Source organism: Eptatretus burgeri, chromosome 10 (assembly GCF_056783735.1).
Source record: "Eptatretus burgeri isolate ZD-2024b chromosome 10, Ebu_testis_v1, whole genome shotgun sequence".
In the NCBI taxonomy this organism is placed as follows: domain Eukaryota; kingdom Metazoa; phylum Chordata; class Myxini; order Myxiniformes; family Myxinidae; genus Eptatretus; species Eptatretus burgeri.
The window spans coordinates 33,713,878-33,735,979 of NC_140970.1; the positions used below are offsets into that span (position 1 = coordinate 33,713,878).

Consider the following 22,102-nt stretch of genomic DNA (forward strand, 5'->3'; position numbering starts at 1 on the left):
CTGCTCTCACTTGAGGAGCTGCCTTTGCTATAACATCTTCTGCAGTGAGAGATTTCAGTCTGCAGCTCCATTTTCAGCATCTGATAGGCCTTGGCAAATTCAGTTGTTGACAAGTTGTCAGGATAGAGAATAAGTTTCCCTTTCTCATTGGCAAAGATGTCTAGGGCTTCATCAAACTCAATTTCTTGCCTTCAGTGGAGGTGCTTCTTAGAGGAGTCCTTCACCTGTTCAATGGCAATCGATTTTATGTTGTTGTTGTTCGTCTTTCGGCTGCTCCCGTTAGGGGTCGCCACAGCGGATCATCCGTTATGATCCACATACTGACTTGGCACAGGTTTTACGCCGGATGCCCTTCCTGACGCAACCCTGGTCACCTCTTACGACACAGGGATATGGATTGGGTTTCGCCATGATTCCGGGCTGCCCTACAACCTCTCATCACGCGGCCCAGTGTAGAGCTCCCTTCCTCAAACGATCCTTCAACCCAAGCCTCCGAGTAGCCGGATTACAGGCGCACGCCACTACGCCCGGTGGCAATCGATTTTATGTAACCAGTTTAAATGCAAGATCGGCCATTGCTATCAACTGGTGGTTGGTGAAAAGCTCATTCCTGATAACCAGAAATACCTCATTGCACGAGTGACTTAGAGCCGTGTCATAATGAGCTTCATCATTGCGGTCTTTATCACGTGTTGCACTGCTATCAGCTTTTTCCTCCCTTGTGCAAGATCTGTGGCACAACCTATGATGATGCCCTTCTGCTACTATGAGGTCTCTGCGGACAAGAGTAAACAATCTACTATCCACTTTCTTCAAAGCTGCATTTCTTATGCTGGCATCTGCTCGCAGCTCTTCACATTGTACAAGGGATTTTCTTGTTTTCTGTCCGTGAAAAAAAAACTTGCTGGGTTTCTGTTAAAAGATGCATTCTGCCCCATAAACTCTAGATATCAAACTTGATCCTTGCCTTGATGATTTCCGAGATCTGACATTGTTTTCAGACTCATCTGCCTTTTCCTGATAGCAAAGTATCTTCACCATGACGATAGTGACATTTTCGATGATAGTAAACTGGTGAGATTTCTCCATTAGGCAAGTCTTTCACCAGGTCCAACATTGGAGCATACTTTCTTATTTGGGCTGCATTCAGCAAAGTGTTCCACGAGTCTAAACTTTGAGTCTGCTTCTTGGTCACAGCAATTAACGAGGCAATCCATGTGCAGCCGCTTTGATGGCAAGGTGTTACTTGTCTCACTCGTGCATATTTTCATTCAAGCACCTTTAAATATAATAATTCCGATTTGAGAAACTTAATCAACTAAAACTTAATTACTAAAGTAAAGGAAGGGTGGGATCTGAGAGCAAGTTTGCATACATCTGGAACAAGTAAATTTAAAAAGGGGCTACTCACCCTTGCATCATTTACATCACTGATCTATCTTATTTAAATAGGAATGTATTACAGGCGTGACACAAAAACATCATCCACCTGCCTTTGCAGCAAACAAATATTCAATGGCATCAGCTTCTCCTTGTGACAAAGAATACACATGGAGATCAGTGCTGTCTGGAAGTTAAATTAAATACTAAAACGTGAAAAAGAATTAAACTCTAAACCTAAATTAAAAAAAAAACACACACACACACACACACACACACACACACACACACACACACACACACACACACACACACACACACACACACACACACACACACACACACACACACACACACACACACACACACACACACACACACACACACACACACACACACACACACACACACACTTTTTTAAAAAGTGTAGAAAGAGATGAAATATCAAAAAACAAAACAAAAACCAAACAAGGTAGGTATGACACCACATTACGATTCCACAATGTGACACCATAATCCTCATGGATTACCATCATCTTTTGACATTTTACTCTTGTTGTGGGATTGTGATGGAACGTCAAACGATATCGTAATGCTAAACCAGAATAGGACTGTTGTGTCGTAGAAATGACACAATTAATTCAATAATCGACAGGGACTCCAACTCACGACCCTAAGGTCCCAAGCCAGCCACCTTCACCACCAAGCCAGCAACAGGCTTATCCATGTTATTAAATTGGTTTGGATATGTATTGCTTTTGGAATGGTTTTGTCCACTGTCCATTCCCTTAATCCTCACAATTCTGGGCTGGTTTGGTTGAGTCCACATTTACGTTCAATTTCTTTTCGTAATAAAGCGATTAATGGTTTATACATTTTTTAATTTTGAGTTGTGTGCATAAGCCCAGAGACAAAATAACTTCCTCGCATTGGAATCAACATCATAGCTTCAGCCATTATTGAGGTAGGTCAAGCTACAGTTTTACATTTTTGAGAGGGGAAGAACCATAAGGGCGATAAGAAGTACATATTGGCATTTTAGCGATCTTCAGATGTGGTACTTTAGCGATGTATTCTGGCATCTTTTTAAGTCTTGGAGGTTCAGAAAACACTCAAGGATAATAGTTAAGGCTTTTAAATGCTTATGACTTCACTCTATAGGAGTTTATGAGTATATCATTGTGTACACATTTGAATGGACAGCCATTTTTTTCCCCCCCATATCATCCCTCTATATGGAGTATTACGATACTACATGATAGTATGCCTAGTTTCATTAAAAAAAACATATCCTGGGACATGCTACATTTATTTTAATAGTCTTTTCTTCTGCTTAAAAGACCATATCAGAGCTAACTGTGCCATAGGGAGTGGCCATGTAATATAATTTAATGCAGAAAATAGGTAATGCGCTGGAAAAAAGGATAAAGCGACTCATCTGAAAAGGTCATCACATATTTTACTTCTCTGGGTGGTGCAAATAATTTGGCAGCATTTAAGTTTTGGCCCCGCCAACTCTTCTGGCCCATGGACTATTTAGGGCAATCCACCCAACACCAGACTGTTGTGACTTGGCTGTCCAACCATGACTTCAGTCTGTGAGCTGTAATTTGTCAGATGCAAAAAGAATCAAAAAAGTGGGGGGAGTAACCTGTCCATTAGGACAGGTTCTTCAGTGATATTTTGGAATTAAAAGACTTCCTCACATTCAAAATGGAAAAAAAAAATTGTAACTTTCAGTCCCAATACACACAACTGACATCAAAGCATGAAGATCAGACTCGTCCAACAAGATCACCGATCGTACTATAATTTAGAAGTGTCAGTTTGTTTCCATTTCTTTGCTAGACTTCTGTACACTCGTTAACTGCTGAACAGATTTAATGTGAAAATGGTGGTTATACTCATGGTGTGCACGGCCAGATTTCAGACTTTTCAGACAAAGCGGTTTGGGTCTTTCTTTTACTTTCAGACAAAGTAAAAAAATTTTTCCTTGGGGGTCAGTGTGGTGAGAAGATGCCAATTCTCTCCATGTGAATATGTATGATATAGTGTCGCTCCCAGTGGTAGCATGAATGACAAAAATAAGTCGAAAAAACACCAATTCGCAGGAAATTAACCAGTCCCCAATTCTGGGGGAAGTGACCGGTCCATAAAGACGGTTTCTTCGTTTGTAACCTGTAATTATTCTCATCTTGCCTCTTCTATCCACACTCTGTGAATGTGGAGATAAAGGGAAATATTTGAAACACCCACCCCCATATGCTCACCTTCCGTCACAGAAAACAATTCGGCAACAACATCCGAAAGACAGTCGTCATCAAATGTACATATCCGCAATCCATCCAACAGTGCTTGTAATGCTCGAAAGTACTCCTGCTTGCTTTTTAAAGCAACTGCCAAGAAATAATATCCCTGAAACAGAGCAATATACATTATGTCATTACAATATAGCCTCAATCAGACTGAGAAGCAACATCTCAAAAAGGAAAACAAGAAAATTAATTGTGGGGTAATGATAGTGGTTCTCAATCTACAGAATGTATGTGGCCCAATCAGCAGGCTGCTGTGGCCAAAGTGATGTCCTGTTTAAAATAATATTTAAAAAAACTTCAGACAAAGGGGAATGGTCAGATCTCCCACTAATATAAGTGTCAAACCAGATTTCTTTTGACAGTTCATATATTTTGACTTGGTTTGCTCATTACCTTCGCAAACTTTGTTGCGAAGGTTATGTTTTGATCGCTGTGTATTTATTTATTTATTTATTTATGAATATGTGTGTTTGTTTGTGTGTTTGTTATTCGCATAACTCCAAAAGTATTGAACTGAATCACAGCAAATTTGGTGGGATGATTGGATATATCCGAGGACCATTTGATTAGATTTTGGGAGTGATCGGGTCAAAGGTCAAGGTCATGAAAAGGTCAAAATCGTCTTTTTACCATAGCGTGGACAATTTGTATCCAATTTGCATGCAACTAATGCCAAAATGTTCAGAATTCAATGCCCCATCTTGTGATATGTGACATGACACAATGACGTAATAACCCTTATTAGCAGTTGGGAGTCAAAGGTCAGGGGGGTCACGACATTGCAAATTGTGCGGTTTTAGTCATAACACGGTCAATTCTTATCCGATTTGCATGAAACCAACACCAAAATGTTGACTGTTCTGTTCCCCACACTCTAATACCAATTACAAAATTAAGAGTACAAAGGTCAAGGTCGAGAAAAGGTCAAAATCGTCATTTTGCCATAGAGCGGTCGATTTTTATCCAATTTGCATGCAACCAATGCCAAAATGTTGTGAATTCAATGCCCAATCTTGTGATATATGATATGACACAATGACGTCATTACCTTTGTTAGCGGTAGGTGGGGGGGGGGTCAACGACCTTTATTATCATAACGCGGTCAATTCTTATACAATTTGCATGTAAGTAGATCCAAAATGTTTAGAATACAATTCCCTATCCTGTGATGTGTAATATTTTACAGTGACTTTATTGGTGAGTTTAAAGCATTGGGGGGGGGGGGGGGTCACTGAACTTATTTCTTATAATGTGACCAGTTGTCATCAGATTGACTTGACACCGACACCCAAAAAGGTCAGGGAGTTCATACAGAAATTGTACAATGTATGTGAATCAGTGTCAAACAGCAGGAAATTTAATGTTTTTAAGCCATCATAACACATATGAGATGGCAGATGTGGTATGGGATTAAATACCCTCACAATCAACGGTTTCTGGGGGGGGGAGGGGCAAATGCTGCGTTGGCGAAGGTATGCGCTCTACTGAGTGCCCGTTCTAGTTTAAAATGTCGTTGGGAGACTTTTGACAGTGTAGAAATGGGAGGTATTCCAGAATATTGATTTGCATTGCATTACTATCAGATAGCAGATACAGAACATTTTAAAATGGACACACAGGACGTAAGTTGCGTGGGTGCATTCCACATAACACATCAAAAGAGCTGCAAGTGTGGCCCACCATGATAAGTAGGTTGAGAACCACTGCATTGATACAACAAACATGGTTATTCAGTCATCGGCATCGTTTTTGGAGTTGTGATCATGGCAATGATGTAGTTAGTGGCTGACTGCAGATAAGGCCAATAATTTTAGATTTTGCCAGTGTACCAGCACAGATTGGCTCACTCTTCTGGAAAAGTATCTGCAATGTGGAACCTTTAAAATAAAAAAGCGAGTGCAAGCAGACAAGACAGTTGGCTAAACATCTCCTCAATCGGCATACTCTTTTATGCAGCACCCGACCTATGTCGTTCCAGGAAGACAATGTGTTGCCGGTTCAATTCCTAGTCAGCTTCAGAGGTGAGCAAGCTCTTTCTAAGCTATCCTGCCAATTATAAATGCATTCGGTGACTGCTTAGTGCTTATTCACATAAAAAAAATTGTGCAATTGAGAAAATGCAATTGTGAGTCCTACTGCACGTTCATGTGAGCGGCTGTATGGGTATAGCACTTGCAGTAGCTCAGTTGTTGGTAAATCAGTATGTGGTGAGTCTTGGTGCAGTATTTGTGTGGATTCCTTTTTGCTGACATCACCGTGTGGAGCTCGTATCCACCAGGGAGAATGGTGGAGTGGCAGCGGTGGTTGGGAGGTGGGGGTCTGCATTACTTACTATTTTCTCTTTTTTCAAGCAAAACATATTATATTGGGGGGGGGGAGAAAAAGGACAAAACACAAAATTGGTGACTAACTTGGCAGGGAAAAAATTAAATTAAATTGAATTAAAAAAAAAAAAAAAAATTCACCCATCAGTTATTCCACTTGGTTTGAGTGAGAAAACACAACAGCCTGCAACAGACTTAACCCGAAGAGCCTGTGATGCGACAGCAACAGACCACTGCTTCGGCCTCATCACGGGAGATTCCAATAATGTTGAGAGCTATAGATTCAGCAGAATCCAGGAGGGACAGATGTGATGCTGGGACACCATTCCATAAGGGAGAGCAGTACTCCACTGAGCTATGGACAAAGGCCTTGTAGACTGTACAGTCGTGAGGACAAAGTTAGTGAACCATTTAGAATTTTCTGTATTTCTGCGTAAATTGCACTTAAAATGTGATCAGATCTTCATCCAAGTCAAAATAATTGATAAAAGGAACTCGATTAAACAAATAGCGTGCGCACAAAAATCTATTTTTTCATATATTTATTGAGTAAAATGATCAAACATTCGATTTCTTTGTCAGAAAGAGTATATGAACCTTTACATTCAGTAACTGGCAGCATCCCTTGAGCAGCAATAACTTCAACCAAACGTTTCTTGGAACTCTTGATCAGTTCTGCACATCTACTTGGAGGAATTTTGGCCCATTCCTCCTTAGACAACTGCTTCAACTCAGAGTTATCTGTTGGCTTTCTTGTATCAATTGCTCGCTTCAGGTTCTACCACATTTCAATTGAATTCAGGTATGAACTTTGACTTGGCCATTCCAAAATCTCTTCTATCTCAGCCATTCTGTTGTACATTTACTTGTGTGTTTAGAATCGTTGTCTTCTGCATGACGCACTTGCTGTTAAGCTTCAGCTCATGGATGGGTACCCTGAAATTCTCCTGAAGAATTTGCTGGTACCATCGATAACACTGGTCAACAACAAATTTGTTGTCTGCATTTTTTAAGCTGATTTAGGACGAATCTGATGCGCTGAATCCAAAACTCACATTAGTTTTGTTCAATCAGGTCAAGTTTTTGAGATATGGCCACATGTCGTTTTTTACATTTTTGTTCACATGTACGCATGTGTGGAGCATTTTAGAAGAAGTTGGTGGGGGTAAAATGTCATGTCAAATAATTGTTTTGATTGGAAATAATTATTTTAATGACAAGAAGTATTCAGGTACGATAGTTCTGGGTGATTATGTCGAAAAGGGATCAGTTTGAAGTCATAAAACCTCAAAATCTTCCAAAAATTGGTGAGGCAAAGCATAAAGTTCGTGGATCAAAACTAAAGTTAATGGGGCAGATTTTGTAATAATGTGATACAAAAAAGTTGTATTTCTTGAAATAACGAACTCTGAAGAATGTACAATACCTACATGCGCCAATTTATGACATGCGCTTCTGCTCAAGCTTGGAGTGCCACAGTACAAACCCAAAGATTGGAGACTGTTCATTGACAGCAGCAAGCGATCACTGAAATGTGTTCTGCTACACAACGGCAACCAGTTTGCCTCTGTACCCATCGCTCACTCGACTACACTGAAGGAGAAGTATGAAGCGGTGAAGTACGTGCTGGAGAAAATTGGTTATGATCAGCATAAGTGGTTTATTTGTGTTGACCTGAAGATGGTGAACTTTTTGTTGGGACAACAGTCTGGCTTCACCAAGTACCCATGTTTTCTGTGCATGTGGGATAGTAGGGACCGTGCTCAGCATTACACGAAGAAGGACTGGCCTGTGCGGGAGGAATTGGTGCCATGCAAAGAAAGGAACGTCATCAACGACCCTCTGGTGGACAGAGACAGAATACTCTTCCCACCGCTGCACATCAAGCTCGGCTTAATCAAGCAGTTCACCAAGGCTCTGGACAAAGATGGTGACTGCTTCACTTACTTGTGCCAGGCTTTTCCAGGATTGACCATGGAGAAGTTGAAAGCTGGCATCTTTGATGGTTCTCAGATCCGTCAGCTCATCAGAGATCCAGAGTTCAAAAACTCAATGAACGAAGTGGAACTGGAAGCGTGGAAGACATTTGTTTTGGTAGTGAAGAACCTTCTTGGCAACAATAAGGCCAGAAACTACGCAGAACTTGTCAACAACATGCTGACTGCTTTCAGAAACCTGGGCTGCAACATGAGCATCAAGATGCACTACCTATTTTCACATATGAACTGGTTTCCTGAGAACCTGGGTTCAATGAGTGACGAGCAGGAGGAGAGATTCCATCAGGACATGAAGGAGATGGAGACCAGGTATCAGGGTCGCTGGGACGCAGTCATGATGGCTGACTACTGTTGGAATCTGAAGAGAGACCTCCCTGCCGCTGAACATTCCAGGAGTTCGAAGAAACGGAAGTTCAAGCCCTGAAGTTTGAACAGTGGTGACGCAACATGCAATTTACTTGTACTTACCTTTATCAATGCCCACCATTCAGATGACAGTAATCGATGTTTCTATCATGTAATCAATAAATGTTGTTGGCAAAACATTTTTTTTTCTTAAAAACATGTTTAGGATGATATGTGTTGACAAAAATCAGCTGATAATGCCACAAAAATGTAATTGATTTTGTCACAAGATCTGATTTTTTCAAATCAACTTAGCACAAAAACCTGACCTGATGGAGAGAAACGGATGCCATTTCCTGATTCAGCAGTGCCAGAATACCCTAATTCACTTGTAGAAATCTAGACAACATTCAGAAAGTAAAAAATTGTTGACCAGTGTAATTCATGGTTCCATCAATGATGGCAAGCCGTCCAGGTCCTGAGGCAGCAAAGCTGCCCCAAACCATGATACTCCCACCACCATGCCTCATGGTTGGGATGAAGTTCTTATTTTGGAAAGCAGTGTTTGGTTTTCGCCAAACATAACGTTTCTCATTTAAGCCAAAAAGTTCCACTTTTGACTCATCTGTCTACAGAACATTCTTCCAAGAGCCTTCTGGATCATCCAGGTGGTCTGTTACAAACTTGATATGGGTGGCAATGTTCTTCTTGGAGAGGAGTGGTCTCCTATGCACACCATTCTTGTTTACAGTGTTTTCTTGATGGTGGACTCATGAACACTGACATTAGCCAATGCAAGAAAGGCCTGCAGATCCTTCGACATTGCCCTCGGGTTCTTTGTGACCTCCTTGATTATTGTACGCCTTGCTCTTGGAGTGATTTTCGTTGTACGACTGTTCCTGTAAAGAGTAACAATGGTGTTGAATTTTCTCCATTTGTACACTATCTGCCTGACAGTGGATTGGTGGAGCCCAACATCTTTAAAAATTGTTTTGTAATCCTTTCCAAACTGATGAGCATCGAGAACTCTTTTTCTAAGGTCCTCAGAAATCTCTTTTGATCGGGGCATGACACTTCCACAAACCTGTGTGGTGAAGACCAGACTTGGTGACGAACAAAGTTTATGTTTTTCATATAGGGAAGGGCTACCGAAACTCACTCCTGGTTGTCATCCCATTGAATGAAACACCTGACCGTAATTACCCCCTTAATTGAGCTGATCAACTTGGAGATTCACATACTTTTTTCTGAGAAGGAAATTGAATGTTGGATCATTTTGCTCAATAAATGAATGAAAAAGTAAAAAAAAAAAAAAATATATATATATATATATATATATATATATATATATATATATATATATATATATATATATATTGTGTGCTATTTCTTTAATCAGGTTCTCTTTATCTATTATTAGGACTTAGATGAAGATGTGATCACAATTTAGATCAAAATTATGCAGAAATACATAAAATTATAAACTGTTCAAACTTTTTCTCACCACTGGAAGTAGCTCTGATTTTCAAAAGGAAAGATTTAGATTGAAGGAGGATCTCCAGTCCGCTGAGATTAGAGATCAGCTTTGCTATGTGGTTGGCCCAGAATATATCATGGCCGATGGGAGAAGGGAGGAGAGGGTTCTATCGATAGAAACATGCTGACTGTGTGAGTGGAGGAAATCAGAAATCCAGAAATTATGGTGGCCTTGAATGCTTCAGACAGATTTATTTGCAAGAAAAGCAGGATGCCAGACTGTGCTGAATGCAGGAAATACATAGGAAGAGATGATCCTGATTTTTTGATTGAGATTTAACACCTCCAAACATTGCTGAGAGAGCAGCAGCAGCATGTCCAGAGTTGAGGGACTGGGGTGGAATCCAAATTGATGGTAAAATATGAGGCTGTTTGAAAACAGGAAAGACTTGGCATCACCAGCAATGATGGATTCCATGACTTTGCTTGTAATTGGAAGCTAACTGATCTCTAGTTGAAACAACCTGTTTTTGCATTTGTATTGAAGACAGGAGTGATCTTTACTGACTTCCAGGCCAATGAGAGTCAGCAAAAGGAGAAGGGCAGACTTTACAGGACAGACAAAGGGGAAGCAAGATGGGAGAGCATGATTTGAGAAATGGGCATTGATGCTGTCAGGCCCCATCCAGGTTGAAAAAAAAGATTTCTCAACCTTCTTGGGTGAGAAGGATACAAAGTCAAGCAGGCAGGGGGTTCAAGGGGGTTCAAGGGGGTTTAAGATGGGGACAGAGTGGGATGGGTTGGGTACACGAGATTTGGAGGAAAATACAGTGTTTAGATATTGTCTTTTCTCAGGCAGAGTCTGTAGTAATGCCATTCGAGGTGTAAAAAAAAAAGGGCATGGGGGAGGGGATATTTACCAGAGGCGTATTTCACCAGGTACCACACAGACAACCATAAGGTTGTTGCACAGAGGTATACAAAGCCAGTTTGAAGCATTTCAAAAGGCTTAGAGGGGTTAGTGTAGGCAATGAGCAACAGAGTTCTTGACAGACACAGCATCACCACCTTTAGAGCGGAAGAGGGCCTGTCAATGTGGAATAGAAATTTGCCAGAGGGACACAAAGCGGAATTGGAAACATCATGTGAGAAACGTTTCTGTTAAACATAATATCCAGAACAGCAGCAGTAACAACCTGAATGGAAATATCAGGAATATCAGAACAGAGATCTCGAATATTGGTGGACCACATTATGAGGGAGGGGGGAAAGAAGGGATACCAAGTGGGTGGTACGTGCGGCGACGTCACACATCCGGGTCACATTGTGGGGTTGCGCGGTATGGCCACATGTGGAATGCAGAAAAGGAAAAGTTAACTGTCATGAGCTGGCATTCTCTACAGACTGCATTTATCTTGTGGATTCCAAATTCTGTCAGACAAAGACAGAAATCACAACAATGATAAAAAGATAGGGTTTAAAGGCAAAAATAAAAGTAGAGCTGAAAGATTGGGACAATGGCACACGACTGCAGGACTTGTGAGCATATCAGATTTGAAACATAAACCATTTGAAGAAGAGACAGCAGAGGGGAACTTTGTCAAGTACAATAATAAGAGGAGGTCAGGGCATAAAATATTTGTATTGAAGAAAAAAGGAAAATTAATCATTTCTTTCATGTCATTGAGATGCGTTTAATCAGAGAATTCATTAAAAAAATTTTTTTTTTAATGTCACTTAGAAGTGTTACACTCAATATGAGGCTGGGAAAGGCTGAAGGCTATTTGAGCACGAGTCAATTTGTTCACAGTGCTGGCGACAACTCGCTTACTCTTCACAAAATATAACGTGGGATATAGAACATCCACCAACTGCAAAGGCAACACCAAGTTTAATTTTTCTTTCTCATTTAAAAGTACAAGTACACCCACTCCCTAAGGGAGCAGCAAGAAGGGTCATGTTATTATCTTCTCTGGGATACATAGATTATTGTAGACCTAGGCTCAGGCCTCAAGAACGTCGGGGTGTGTTCAGTTACAAAGTTTCTTGGAGAGCGATCGCCAAGTGGCTAAAGCATTCATGCAAGCAATCCATTTGAAATGGTTGATGAGGAACAGCTGGCTTGGCAAGTGCTAGCTCGATGCTTGGTAACTGAACACATCCCGGGTTTCCCGCTTTCAGTTTAGTGTTAAACAGCAGTAGCAACTGTTTAAAAAGGTAATAATTTGCGTTTGTGGTCTATATATTTTTTTACTTCCGTTTAGGGTTTTCCACAAAACACCACGATAAGCTATTTATCCACGTTAATACGGCGTTTGTTTGAGGAAAAATCACTTGGAGGGGGAGGTGGGGGGGATATTATTGTATTAATATAGTTTTGTAACAATGTTAACGTTATGCTATTATCATTAGTGGTGTTAGAAGCGGCATTGGAAAAACGTCACGATTAGCCATCTAAACACAGATATACACCTTAACGTGGATTTCGTCCTCGGCAGAAAACCCCTCATGGGGAGGGCAGCAAATTAAGTCATGACAACCTACATTGTGTCACTCTTAGTCCTCCTGTTAAGTCTGGTTGGGATTGGATAATTAACAACTGAATGTATCACAGTCAAAAAGGAAGACAGACAGACACACACACCAAATTGCATATTTTAGTATGATGGAGGAAGTGTTAAGTAATAGGCACTGTGTGGATTACAATTAAATAATTGCATGAGACTAATTCATTGTATTAAAGGATTTTCATCAAATAAAATTGCACCCAAGCAGATATCACAAATTAAAATCGAAAAATGATGACCAACACATGACTGTTTAATTGGGTGGTATAGAGCAATCTCTAAATGAGAGTTTAAACCAAACCTGTACCTTAATCCACTGAGGGTCAGCATTGATAGAAGCAACTGATGCCTGAGTGGCTTTTTCATGGCTCCGAATTTTTATGAAAACGTTGGCCATGTTGGAAAAGAGTTGTGCCAGGTCTCTGCACAAAAAAAATGACAGGCAGAGGTCAACCAAGTTCAAATATTTCTCCTCTTTTCTCTAAACTTCTAAATATTTTCTTCTAAATATTTCTCCTAAACTAACAGTCCAAGAAATATTCGATAAAAACATCATCTGTTAAGAAAATAATTAATTATACGACAGTTTGCGATTGATGGCATAAATGTGCTCGGCCAGAGGGAAATCATACCTGCAACAATGTTCACAATCAATATTTATTACAAAAGTAGTTCTAATGAAACTTACAATAGATGTGTTCAACATGTATGAACTCCAACATAGACTAGATACCACATTGCCGGATTATTGTGAAGCAGAAATTCCTTCAGCCAGAATGTGTACTAAAACTAATCCACCAATTGGTGTTGGAAATTAAGCAGGACTGCAAAATCAAAATGGGGTTTACATTCAGGAGTCATATTAGAAAATATAATTTGATGTGAATACGTCGATGGATATCCCTCTACCCGTATGAGGTGTCAACCCAACTAAATTTGATGGAGACGACAGTTTAAAAAAAAAAATGTAAATTTTATTAATTTATGTTCTCCACAATCTCATAATAAAGCTTTGTTAAAAATTTGATGACAAAAGTTCAAATGGTAAAAAAGTTACGGCCCGGACAGGCACACACACACACACACAAGTGATTGCAAAACCCTGTCTCCCGCTCAGCAGGGGACGGGCTAATAAGTTCATCTTTGTATTACAGTACATACTTGTGCCAGGTTTAGTTGAATCCCTTCAGTGGGTCACAAGTGATTGTGGTAACAATTTAAATAATAATAATACTAAGAATAAAACTAACTTGTACGCATGGAAGGCCAACCCAAAAGCAATGTGCCCTTCAATCTTCGGCTGAGGCATTAAAATCGTATAGTATTGTCCAATGCCTGAGGGTTATGCTTTTCACTGCAGAGTTGCTACAACTTTAAGCTTGGCCAAAGGCTCTAGTTAGTTTGTCAATTGCTTTAAACGTTTTGCTTATTGGCTTGCCTTTACATGGAAGTAAAACCTCTTTTAATGGAAATCCATAAAAATGGAAATACCCATTATCAGGAATTTTTATTTTTATAACAAACAAACAAACAAACAAACAAACAAAAAACACAAACCCTCACCTGTGCTCGATTATCCAGAAAATCATCCATCATTCAGAATCGTAACCATCTGCTCCACCATACAGCACAACAGTTGGGAGTAGAATTAGCGCTGTAAGCGAACTGGGTTTCCGAATTGCAACCCGCCGGGTTTGGCACTTCCAAACTGAATTGAGCCAGGCCAGGTTTTGTGACAAACTCGAGGTTGACCAACTCTATAAATCACGAGTTAAACAAGATGCTCTCCGAAAAGCCAAACGTGTTTGCCGAATATTCAAGTTTATTCTTCTCCTCCTCCTCTTCCCTTTATGCCTTGACTTTCCTCCTGCCTCGATTTCTCCACCTCCCTCTGCCCTCAGCCAACTCTCTCCACTCTCCAACCACCCACATCTTAATGATATTCCTCCTCACACAATCCTCCCATCTCAATTGCAGTCTACCTCTTTTCCTCCCACCTTGCTGCCTCAACCCATCCGCTGTCTTTGCCATTCTCTATTCACCCATTCACACCAAATGTCAAGCCGTCCTCAGCCAGCATTTCACCAAACTCCCCCTTTAAACTCATCTGCACACCAATCTCCTCCCTCAGTTCATCCATCCTCCTTCTATCCACCCTTTTCGCTCTCTCAATCCTCCTGACCCAGTTGTTCTCGCAAATCTGCAGCCTCTGTTGTCTCTCTGTCAGTGCCACCATCTCCAAACCGTAAAGGTAGGCTGGCATTACACACACAATCAGAACCTCAATTTTATTGATATCTTTCTGTCTGCCATTACTCCCTTCACCCTCCTCCACGCACTCATACCCACCTGAATCCTCAGACTTACCACCACAGGTCACTATTCCTCGTTGATACTCAAAAACCTATTTCCCTGCCTGAGCTCCTTCCCCTCTGACAAGATATTCATTTATTTTCTCTGGTGGTGAACCCACATCTCCACAGTCTTCTCCGTACTCATCTTCAACCCATGCTCCCCAAATGCCTCCTTCCTCTCCCCCAGTACTTCCTGCATCTCCCACCCACTCTCCACCACAACAGCCAGATTGTCCGCATACAACATCGTCCCCATACTACCCTTCAAGCTCACCTTCCTGCTTACCAGCTCCATCACCATGATAAATATCAGTGGGTCGAGAGCGCTTCCATGCCTCAAACGAATGTTCACACTGAACGCCTCAGACAACCCAGGACCAACCAAAACTCTTCCCTTCCTTCCCTTGTACATCCCTTCCACCAACCTAACGTCTGCTTCCGGTATTCCCATCCATCTCAGTGTTGCCATCACAATCTCTCTCGGGACATTGTCGTAGGCCTTCTCCAGGTCCACAAATCCCAATGCCATCTCACCTTGCCCTCCAACCTCTTCACCACCAGCTGTCTCAGCGTGAACATCCCATCCGTCATCCCACTACCCTTTCTTAACCCCATGCTGCTCTTCTCCGATCTCCATCTCCACACTCTTTCTTATCCTCAAGTCCAGAATCCTCTCCACTACCTTCATTACACGACTTAGGAGCGTAATGCCCCTGATCTTGAACATCACCCTTCCCCTTCCATATCAACACAATTAACCCTGTCCTCTACTCCACCGGAATTGAACCCTCTCTCAACAGCCTCTTCATCCAACCGACTCAGACTTCTTCCATTGTAATAAGTTTATTTATTTAAAATTGCTCTTTAAAAGGTTCACAAAAGCATTTCACACATACAAAGTGCTTTAGTGATATCACCTCAATTAAGGAACTAAGCAGAGACAGAGAGAGATACAGGATCCCAAATGCACTTTGTCAGATCCACTGCTGCTTGTTTACAAAAGTCAGCCTGGACTGTTGGTTTTCCTGGACTATAAAATCAAAATGGGGCTCAGCAAAAAATAATAATAATGACAATAATAATAATAATAATAATAATAATAATAATCAGTGTTGTTTCAGTCCGACCCAGTCTGGATATTCACATTTGAGTTGCAGCATTCATTGTAATTGTCGATCCAAAGCATTCTTCTATCACCATTACGAGTGCTCGTGATGATGGCAATAATATTCGTGGCAGCAAGAGTGATAAAAGACCATTATTTGCCAAGAGTTGTGAAATGGTTGGAGCCAAGAAGATGCATGATGGGAAATCAGGTGGTGGTGCGAAATGTCAGCGGAATAAGCTCAGCATCCAGCAAAAAGTGAAGTTATTGACTTCACTGTTTGCTTTTTTGCGCTACACGTGGGGAAGTCGAGTATCAAGTGGTAAACAAATGGCTCACACTTATCCACGTAATATCACACACAATACAATTGCACAATTCGTGACATTAAAATTCACTTTATTTATTGACACCGTGCGATAATTAAAACAAAAGTGAAAGGCCAACCTTCCATGCCTGGGAAACCCAAATTTTGGAGCAAGGTAGATCTGCAGTGCTTCTTCATATTTCTGAAGTGCCAAATGATAGCGCTCGTTTTGGAAGGCTCGCTTAGCCTCTTCCTTCAGGTATTCCATATAAGTCAAAGGGTGAGACATTCTGCAGGAAAAAAGAAAGCAGGTATTAAATTTCAATGCAGATTACAACATAGGACATCATAACGATATACTCAGTAATTTAATCTGCAGCACAAGATATTTGCTGAAATGGAAAGAGGTTTCTACAGTTTAAATGCAAGCAGAATAATCATCCATACTTTTAAATAAAGCCAGTAACTATGAGCAAATTTAAGCATAACAGAACCTCTCAATGTTAAAAGCAGTTGCTATGCCATTTAATGCATGTCGTTTCAAATAAATATACCACAAAAGGCTACTTAAAACTACTAAAGTGAAAAATGTGAGTTCCAACTTCAACGAATATTAGGTGCACACCAAAAGTCTATCCCATTCAAGTATACGACTCACAAAGTAGGTTGTAAGATTTGTTTTCACAAAACTGCATTTAAGTCACTTTTACACAATCCACTTCAGTCAGTAAGCTGAAAGAATTATTTAACTCGCTCTGTGCAGATATTTCACCATTTGACACCATGAACGGTAGCATTGATGAGATGAAGTCATGTTCAGGTGTATGTTTATTTTACACCAATGATACATAGCACAAGGGCAGATCATGATCTATAACAGGTGTAAACTGAAGGGCACACGGTAGAGAGCATACTTCCGTCACGCAATGCCTGATCCACAAGAACATAATCGGGCCCGATACATTTTTGAAATATCATGCGAGATATCGTTTTTGGCACGATCTCTCGATGGTGAAGAATCACTTTAAAAATTAGATAATTCTTGTATCCAGATCTGGATCTTCACCAAAATCTAATCAGTTCATCCTTGCGACACACCCAACCTGTCCAGCAAGTTTCGCCCAAATCCGTCCACAACTTTGAGATATCGTGTACACAAACAGACAGACAAAAAGGGGTGAAAACATAACCTCCTTCACCTTCGATGACAGAGGCTAAAATGGTTCATGCTGCTTCCTCGCTTGATGTTCAGCATTTAAAAAAGGATAGAGCACGGACAAACACCAATAAGTTGGCAATACTAGAACAGGCTTTGATTGGTCTAATGGCCTCCGACTGCACTGAAGTTCATTGTGAGGGAACGAGGATTATTACTTACGAAATCTAAAGATTTCATAAGTATATTGATGACTTCCGTCATCTGTTTGTGTGTTTGTTTGTAGGCACGATAACTCGAGAACGGAAGAAGCCACCAATGTCAAATTACACCACGTGATTCAGGAGGGTGATGGCTCGTGCTGATTAGATTTTGGTCAAAATTGGTCAAAGGTCAAGGTCACAGTGAGGTCAAACATTCGATTTTTGATGGTTTGGTACAGAATCATCGTAGAAACGTCTGGTTTGTGTCGCTACCTTCTCTAGAGACAGCTTTTATTCGACAAGGTCAGAGGTCAAGTTGACGATTTCGTAAGTACCAGTCTATGACTGCTTGTTATTTATTATTCGTTTATGTCGACCTCACAGCCACACTCAACAAATCATGCGTTAAGGCCCTGTCACACCTTGACGTTTTAGCCAGCGAATGGAAAGGTATCAAAATGTATGTAAAACACTGGCGTACGCTGAACTATTGATGTTTTTTTCCAGTTTTGGACGTATTCATAACGAGTTGGACGTATGCATAACGTATGAGTAACGTACACAGAACGTTTCGATAACATATAGATAACATATCAACGAATGCTGAGCGTGTTGTCGGCGTTCACAACCTATACCCAACGATAGTCTAACTTATGCATAGCACGCGGCAGCGTATCGCCGACGATCATATGGAGTAGCCTATTAAAAGGCTGCGGCTCGACGATTCAAATCATAACCGCACTAGACATCGAAGTGTCAAGCCGCTGTCACACCTTGACGTTTTAGTCAGCGTATGCCGACGAATGAAAAATTTGCCAAATACACTGGCACACGTCGAATACGTTATGGGTAAGTTTTGTATACATTAGGAGCACGCTGAAGCACGCTGGCATACGTCGTAGTACGCCGAGTACGTCGACAAATTTTAAGCATGTTGAAAATTTTTCGACATTTGCCAGCGTATGATGCACGCGTTCCGCATACGTTGGCCATAAGTTGTAGGCACGTTATGCGATCATTGACACACGTTACTTGTAAGTTACTCATAAGTCGAAACACGTCGAGGTAATGTTTAGCGTACCCGAAACTTATTTCTAGCCTATGAGTAACGTGCTTTGAACCTATGTGTAACGTATCTCCAATGCATATTGACGTATGTAGATGTATTTGACGTCTTCCGGACGACCACAGAACTTACTGAACGTGTTACTAACTTACAGCTACCGTATAATGGCGTATCGGCAGCGTTTAGGGGAATTGGTATATAAAAATGGGGTTCACACAGGAGGAACCCGTCAGTGTTCAAGACTCCATGGTTTTTTTTTTTCTTCGGCATGACGGTGAATATTTAAATCGTTGAGCGGCAGCTATTAATTATATTATATTATAACCGCACTAGAAATCGAAGTGTCAACATCACCGTCATGCCGAAGAAAAAAAAAAAAGAAAAAAAACCATGGAGTCTGGAACATTGACGCTAAACATTCCCTCGACGTGTTTGGACTAATGAGTAACTTACAAGTAACGTGTGTCGACATGTGTCAACGATCACGTAACGTGCCTACAACTTATGGCCAGTGTATGCGGAACGTGTGAGTCATACGCTGGCATACGTCGAAAAATTTCAAGCATGTTAAAATTTGTCGACGAGCTCGGTGTACTACGACGTATGCCAGCGTGCTCTTCACGTATACAAAACTTACTCATAACATATTCGATGTGTGCCAGCGTTTTAGACAAATTTTTCATATGTCGGCATATGCTGGCTAAATCGTCAAGGTGTGACAGCCCCTTTACCAATGACAACAATTTCTTTTCCACCAATCAGCTATCATATAACATCTGGTTTATGATTGCTGCAGTGATTGAAGAAATGACACGCAATGGTAGAAACTGCACCTGATTACGTGACATGCATCCGGAGACACAACACGCACTCAAAGTTCTAAGAATGGCGTTTTACTTGGTACCCAAATGCTGCCAGGAAATTTATTTTTACACAAACTTGCATACATGTATGGTTGCTATAAGCTTACGTCATTAGTTTTATTTTTCTGACATTATATACCATTTCAAACTATAATCTGGACGTTTGCTACGTCATACAATTATGGATCTTACAGTACACTTACCAATAAACTCTGTCGGTATCGATTTTTTTTCTGACATCGATACATAGGTGGGCTCATACCAGTATATCGATAGCAACAACTTTTTTGGTAAGGCTGCCATGCATTTTACGTTGGCACGCTGTGCTTGTAAAATTCACACACAGGCGTGAACATGCTCCTCACCAAATAAAAATGAACAGTCTTAATGACTGCGTGTGGGCTGCTATAATTGGCACACACGATGACAACGTATTATATGCACACCTATATTGGCACAAGCAATGACGACATGCACAGTATCGATATCGGTATCCCATCAGTCACAGCAATCAGCACAGGCTTTGTAAATCACACCAGATTCATACAAAATAACCAAGTGCTTTAGAAACAGCCATGACGACGAAGGAAAACATGATCGTTTGTACACTGCTGAGGTTAATAGTTAAAACCGACTGCACCTACTTTCTAGCCAAGTATGTCTTAACGTCATACATTCCAGGCGTACCTAAATGAAATGTGAAAAAACAAAATTAAATGACACGTTGACGCAATGGCAGACTGACAGGGCCACATTCCAGTGTTGTCTTTAACAGCCACATTATATACCACGTTAACGACAAGGAAAGATTATTCAGTGCTGCTTCTGCAGCATATGATAGCAAAAGAAACTGTCTTTCATCTGACAAAGCAGAGGAACTAATCTTTCTCAAAACAAATCTGAGCTTTGTGGACTTTATAAAACAAAACTCTTAAATGTGGCATTTTCCAGATTTTGAACTATGCGAGCACAGGTAACAAGGGAGTGGCTGGGCTCCCCCTCACGCGGAGCTTGTTCAGTCACCGGTTGAGTACCCCCCACTCGTGCGCCGATACCATAATTTATAACACCGAGTCAACGGCCGATTGATTACTTCCTGGATGAATGATTGTTCGGAATGGAATCCCTTTGACACCCAGTGAATACCTGTACAGTATTCTGTTTAAAACCTGTCTTTCACATGACCAGACAAGTCTCTTCTTCTTCTTATCTCGGCTGCTCCCGTTAGGGGTCGCCACAGCGGATCATCCGTATGATCCGCATAGTGATTTGGCACATGTTTTACGCCGGATGCCCTTCCTGACGCAACCCTGGTCGCCTCTTACGACACAGGGATATGGTACACCTATTTTAACCGAGGTATACACCGGGCCTAGTACACTGGTACTCATTTTGCCGACCTCGGAAGGATGACAGGCTGAGTCAACCCCCTGGTGTTATACGACTTGGTGTGTATGTATGTATGTATATATATATATATATATATATATATATATATATATATATATATATATATATATATATATATATATATATATATATATATAAATTCAGTGGCCCAACGGGGCTTGAACTCAGGACCTTTTGGGTCCCAAGCCGCTGCCCAAACCACTGCGCCAACACCAGGGTTTCGTGAGGGGTCTCTTGTCCGGTGATATAACTTGTCTTGATGGGATATAACTTGTCTGGTCTCAAAAAAATCGAAAAATCGAAGTTTAGAGTTCTGTGTGCAATCTATCTAGCTCCCTTCATGCCAAGTTGCAGCCCGAACAAAAAATATTTGTAGGAGATAGGTTTTGAGCGAGTACATGTGGAACATTTCAGAAACGGTTAATTGCGAATATCTCTAAGAGAAAGAGTCTGATTTTGATGAACTTGGGTGAAATGTGTACAATGTATCAAGCATGTACACAAAAATGAATGGTTGCTATGCACACCTCCGTTGCTTAGCAACAGCTAAAATACTTTATCATACATCGTACACTTATTGTGGACTGTACAAAAAAAAATCAATACCTCCGAAACTGGACCTCCGAGGGACCTGTTTTTTTATTTTGTGCCCAAGGAGAATGTCTTACAGCATCATATAAAAAAATAAAATCTTTAGCGAATAGATAAATGGAATTACCAGGGCTGCCATTTGTTAGTCTCTTTGGAAACATGCCTGAAATTTCACAAGGCAGGTTTCTGGGCACAAACTAAGAGGGCTGTGACAATCATATTTATTGTGCTAAATTGATTGATAGCATGTACATGAATATCGGCTAGTCGCGTCGGCCAGCTTTCCATCTAGAGCGAGCAGCCATGTCGCCTACCGGCTTGTCTGTATGTATGTCTGTTCGGTCCAGAACTCCGTTAATACAATGGCGATTTCGATGAAACTTGGTTGGTAGGAAACTTAGTTGTGTGCAAATGATAACCGTTGCTATGGACACCACCGTTGCCTAGCAACGGGACTTTGAAATTTTTGAAAAATCATAAAAAATTTATTTTTTCGAAAATGTAAAATCGGGCCACGAGCGACTGTGGGCAGTGCATTCAGCCATATTGTCAAAAATTTCCAGCCGAATCCTATGAAAACTGTCGGAGAAGATAGACTTTGAATGAACCCTGGTCGAAAACAATAAAAAAACGAAGTTCGTTA

At 40.8% G+C, this 22,102-nt stretch overlaps 1 protein-coding gene across 4 annotated transcripts in view; it reads right to left on the reverse strand.

Annotated features, from left to right (window-relative positions):
- Positions 1–22,102, reverse strand: part of TRANK1 (tetratricopeptide repeat and ankyrin repeat containing 1) — a 149,321-nt gene that overhangs the window by 116,931 nt on the left and 10,288 nt on the right. For all 4 annotated transcript variants that reach the window (XM_085897817.1, XM_085897815.1, XM_085897816.1 and 1 more), the window contains exons 3-5: positions 16,311–16,460; positions 12,712–12,826; positions 3,651–3,795 (exon numbers count right to left, since the gene is read on the reverse strand). In XM_085897817.1, the coding sequence (XP_085753943.1) occupies positions 3,651–3,795; positions 12,712–12,826; positions 16,311–16,460 (410 nt within the window). The remainder of the gene's footprint in view (positions 1–3,650; positions 3,796–12,711; positions 12,827–16,310; positions 16,461–22,102) is intronic.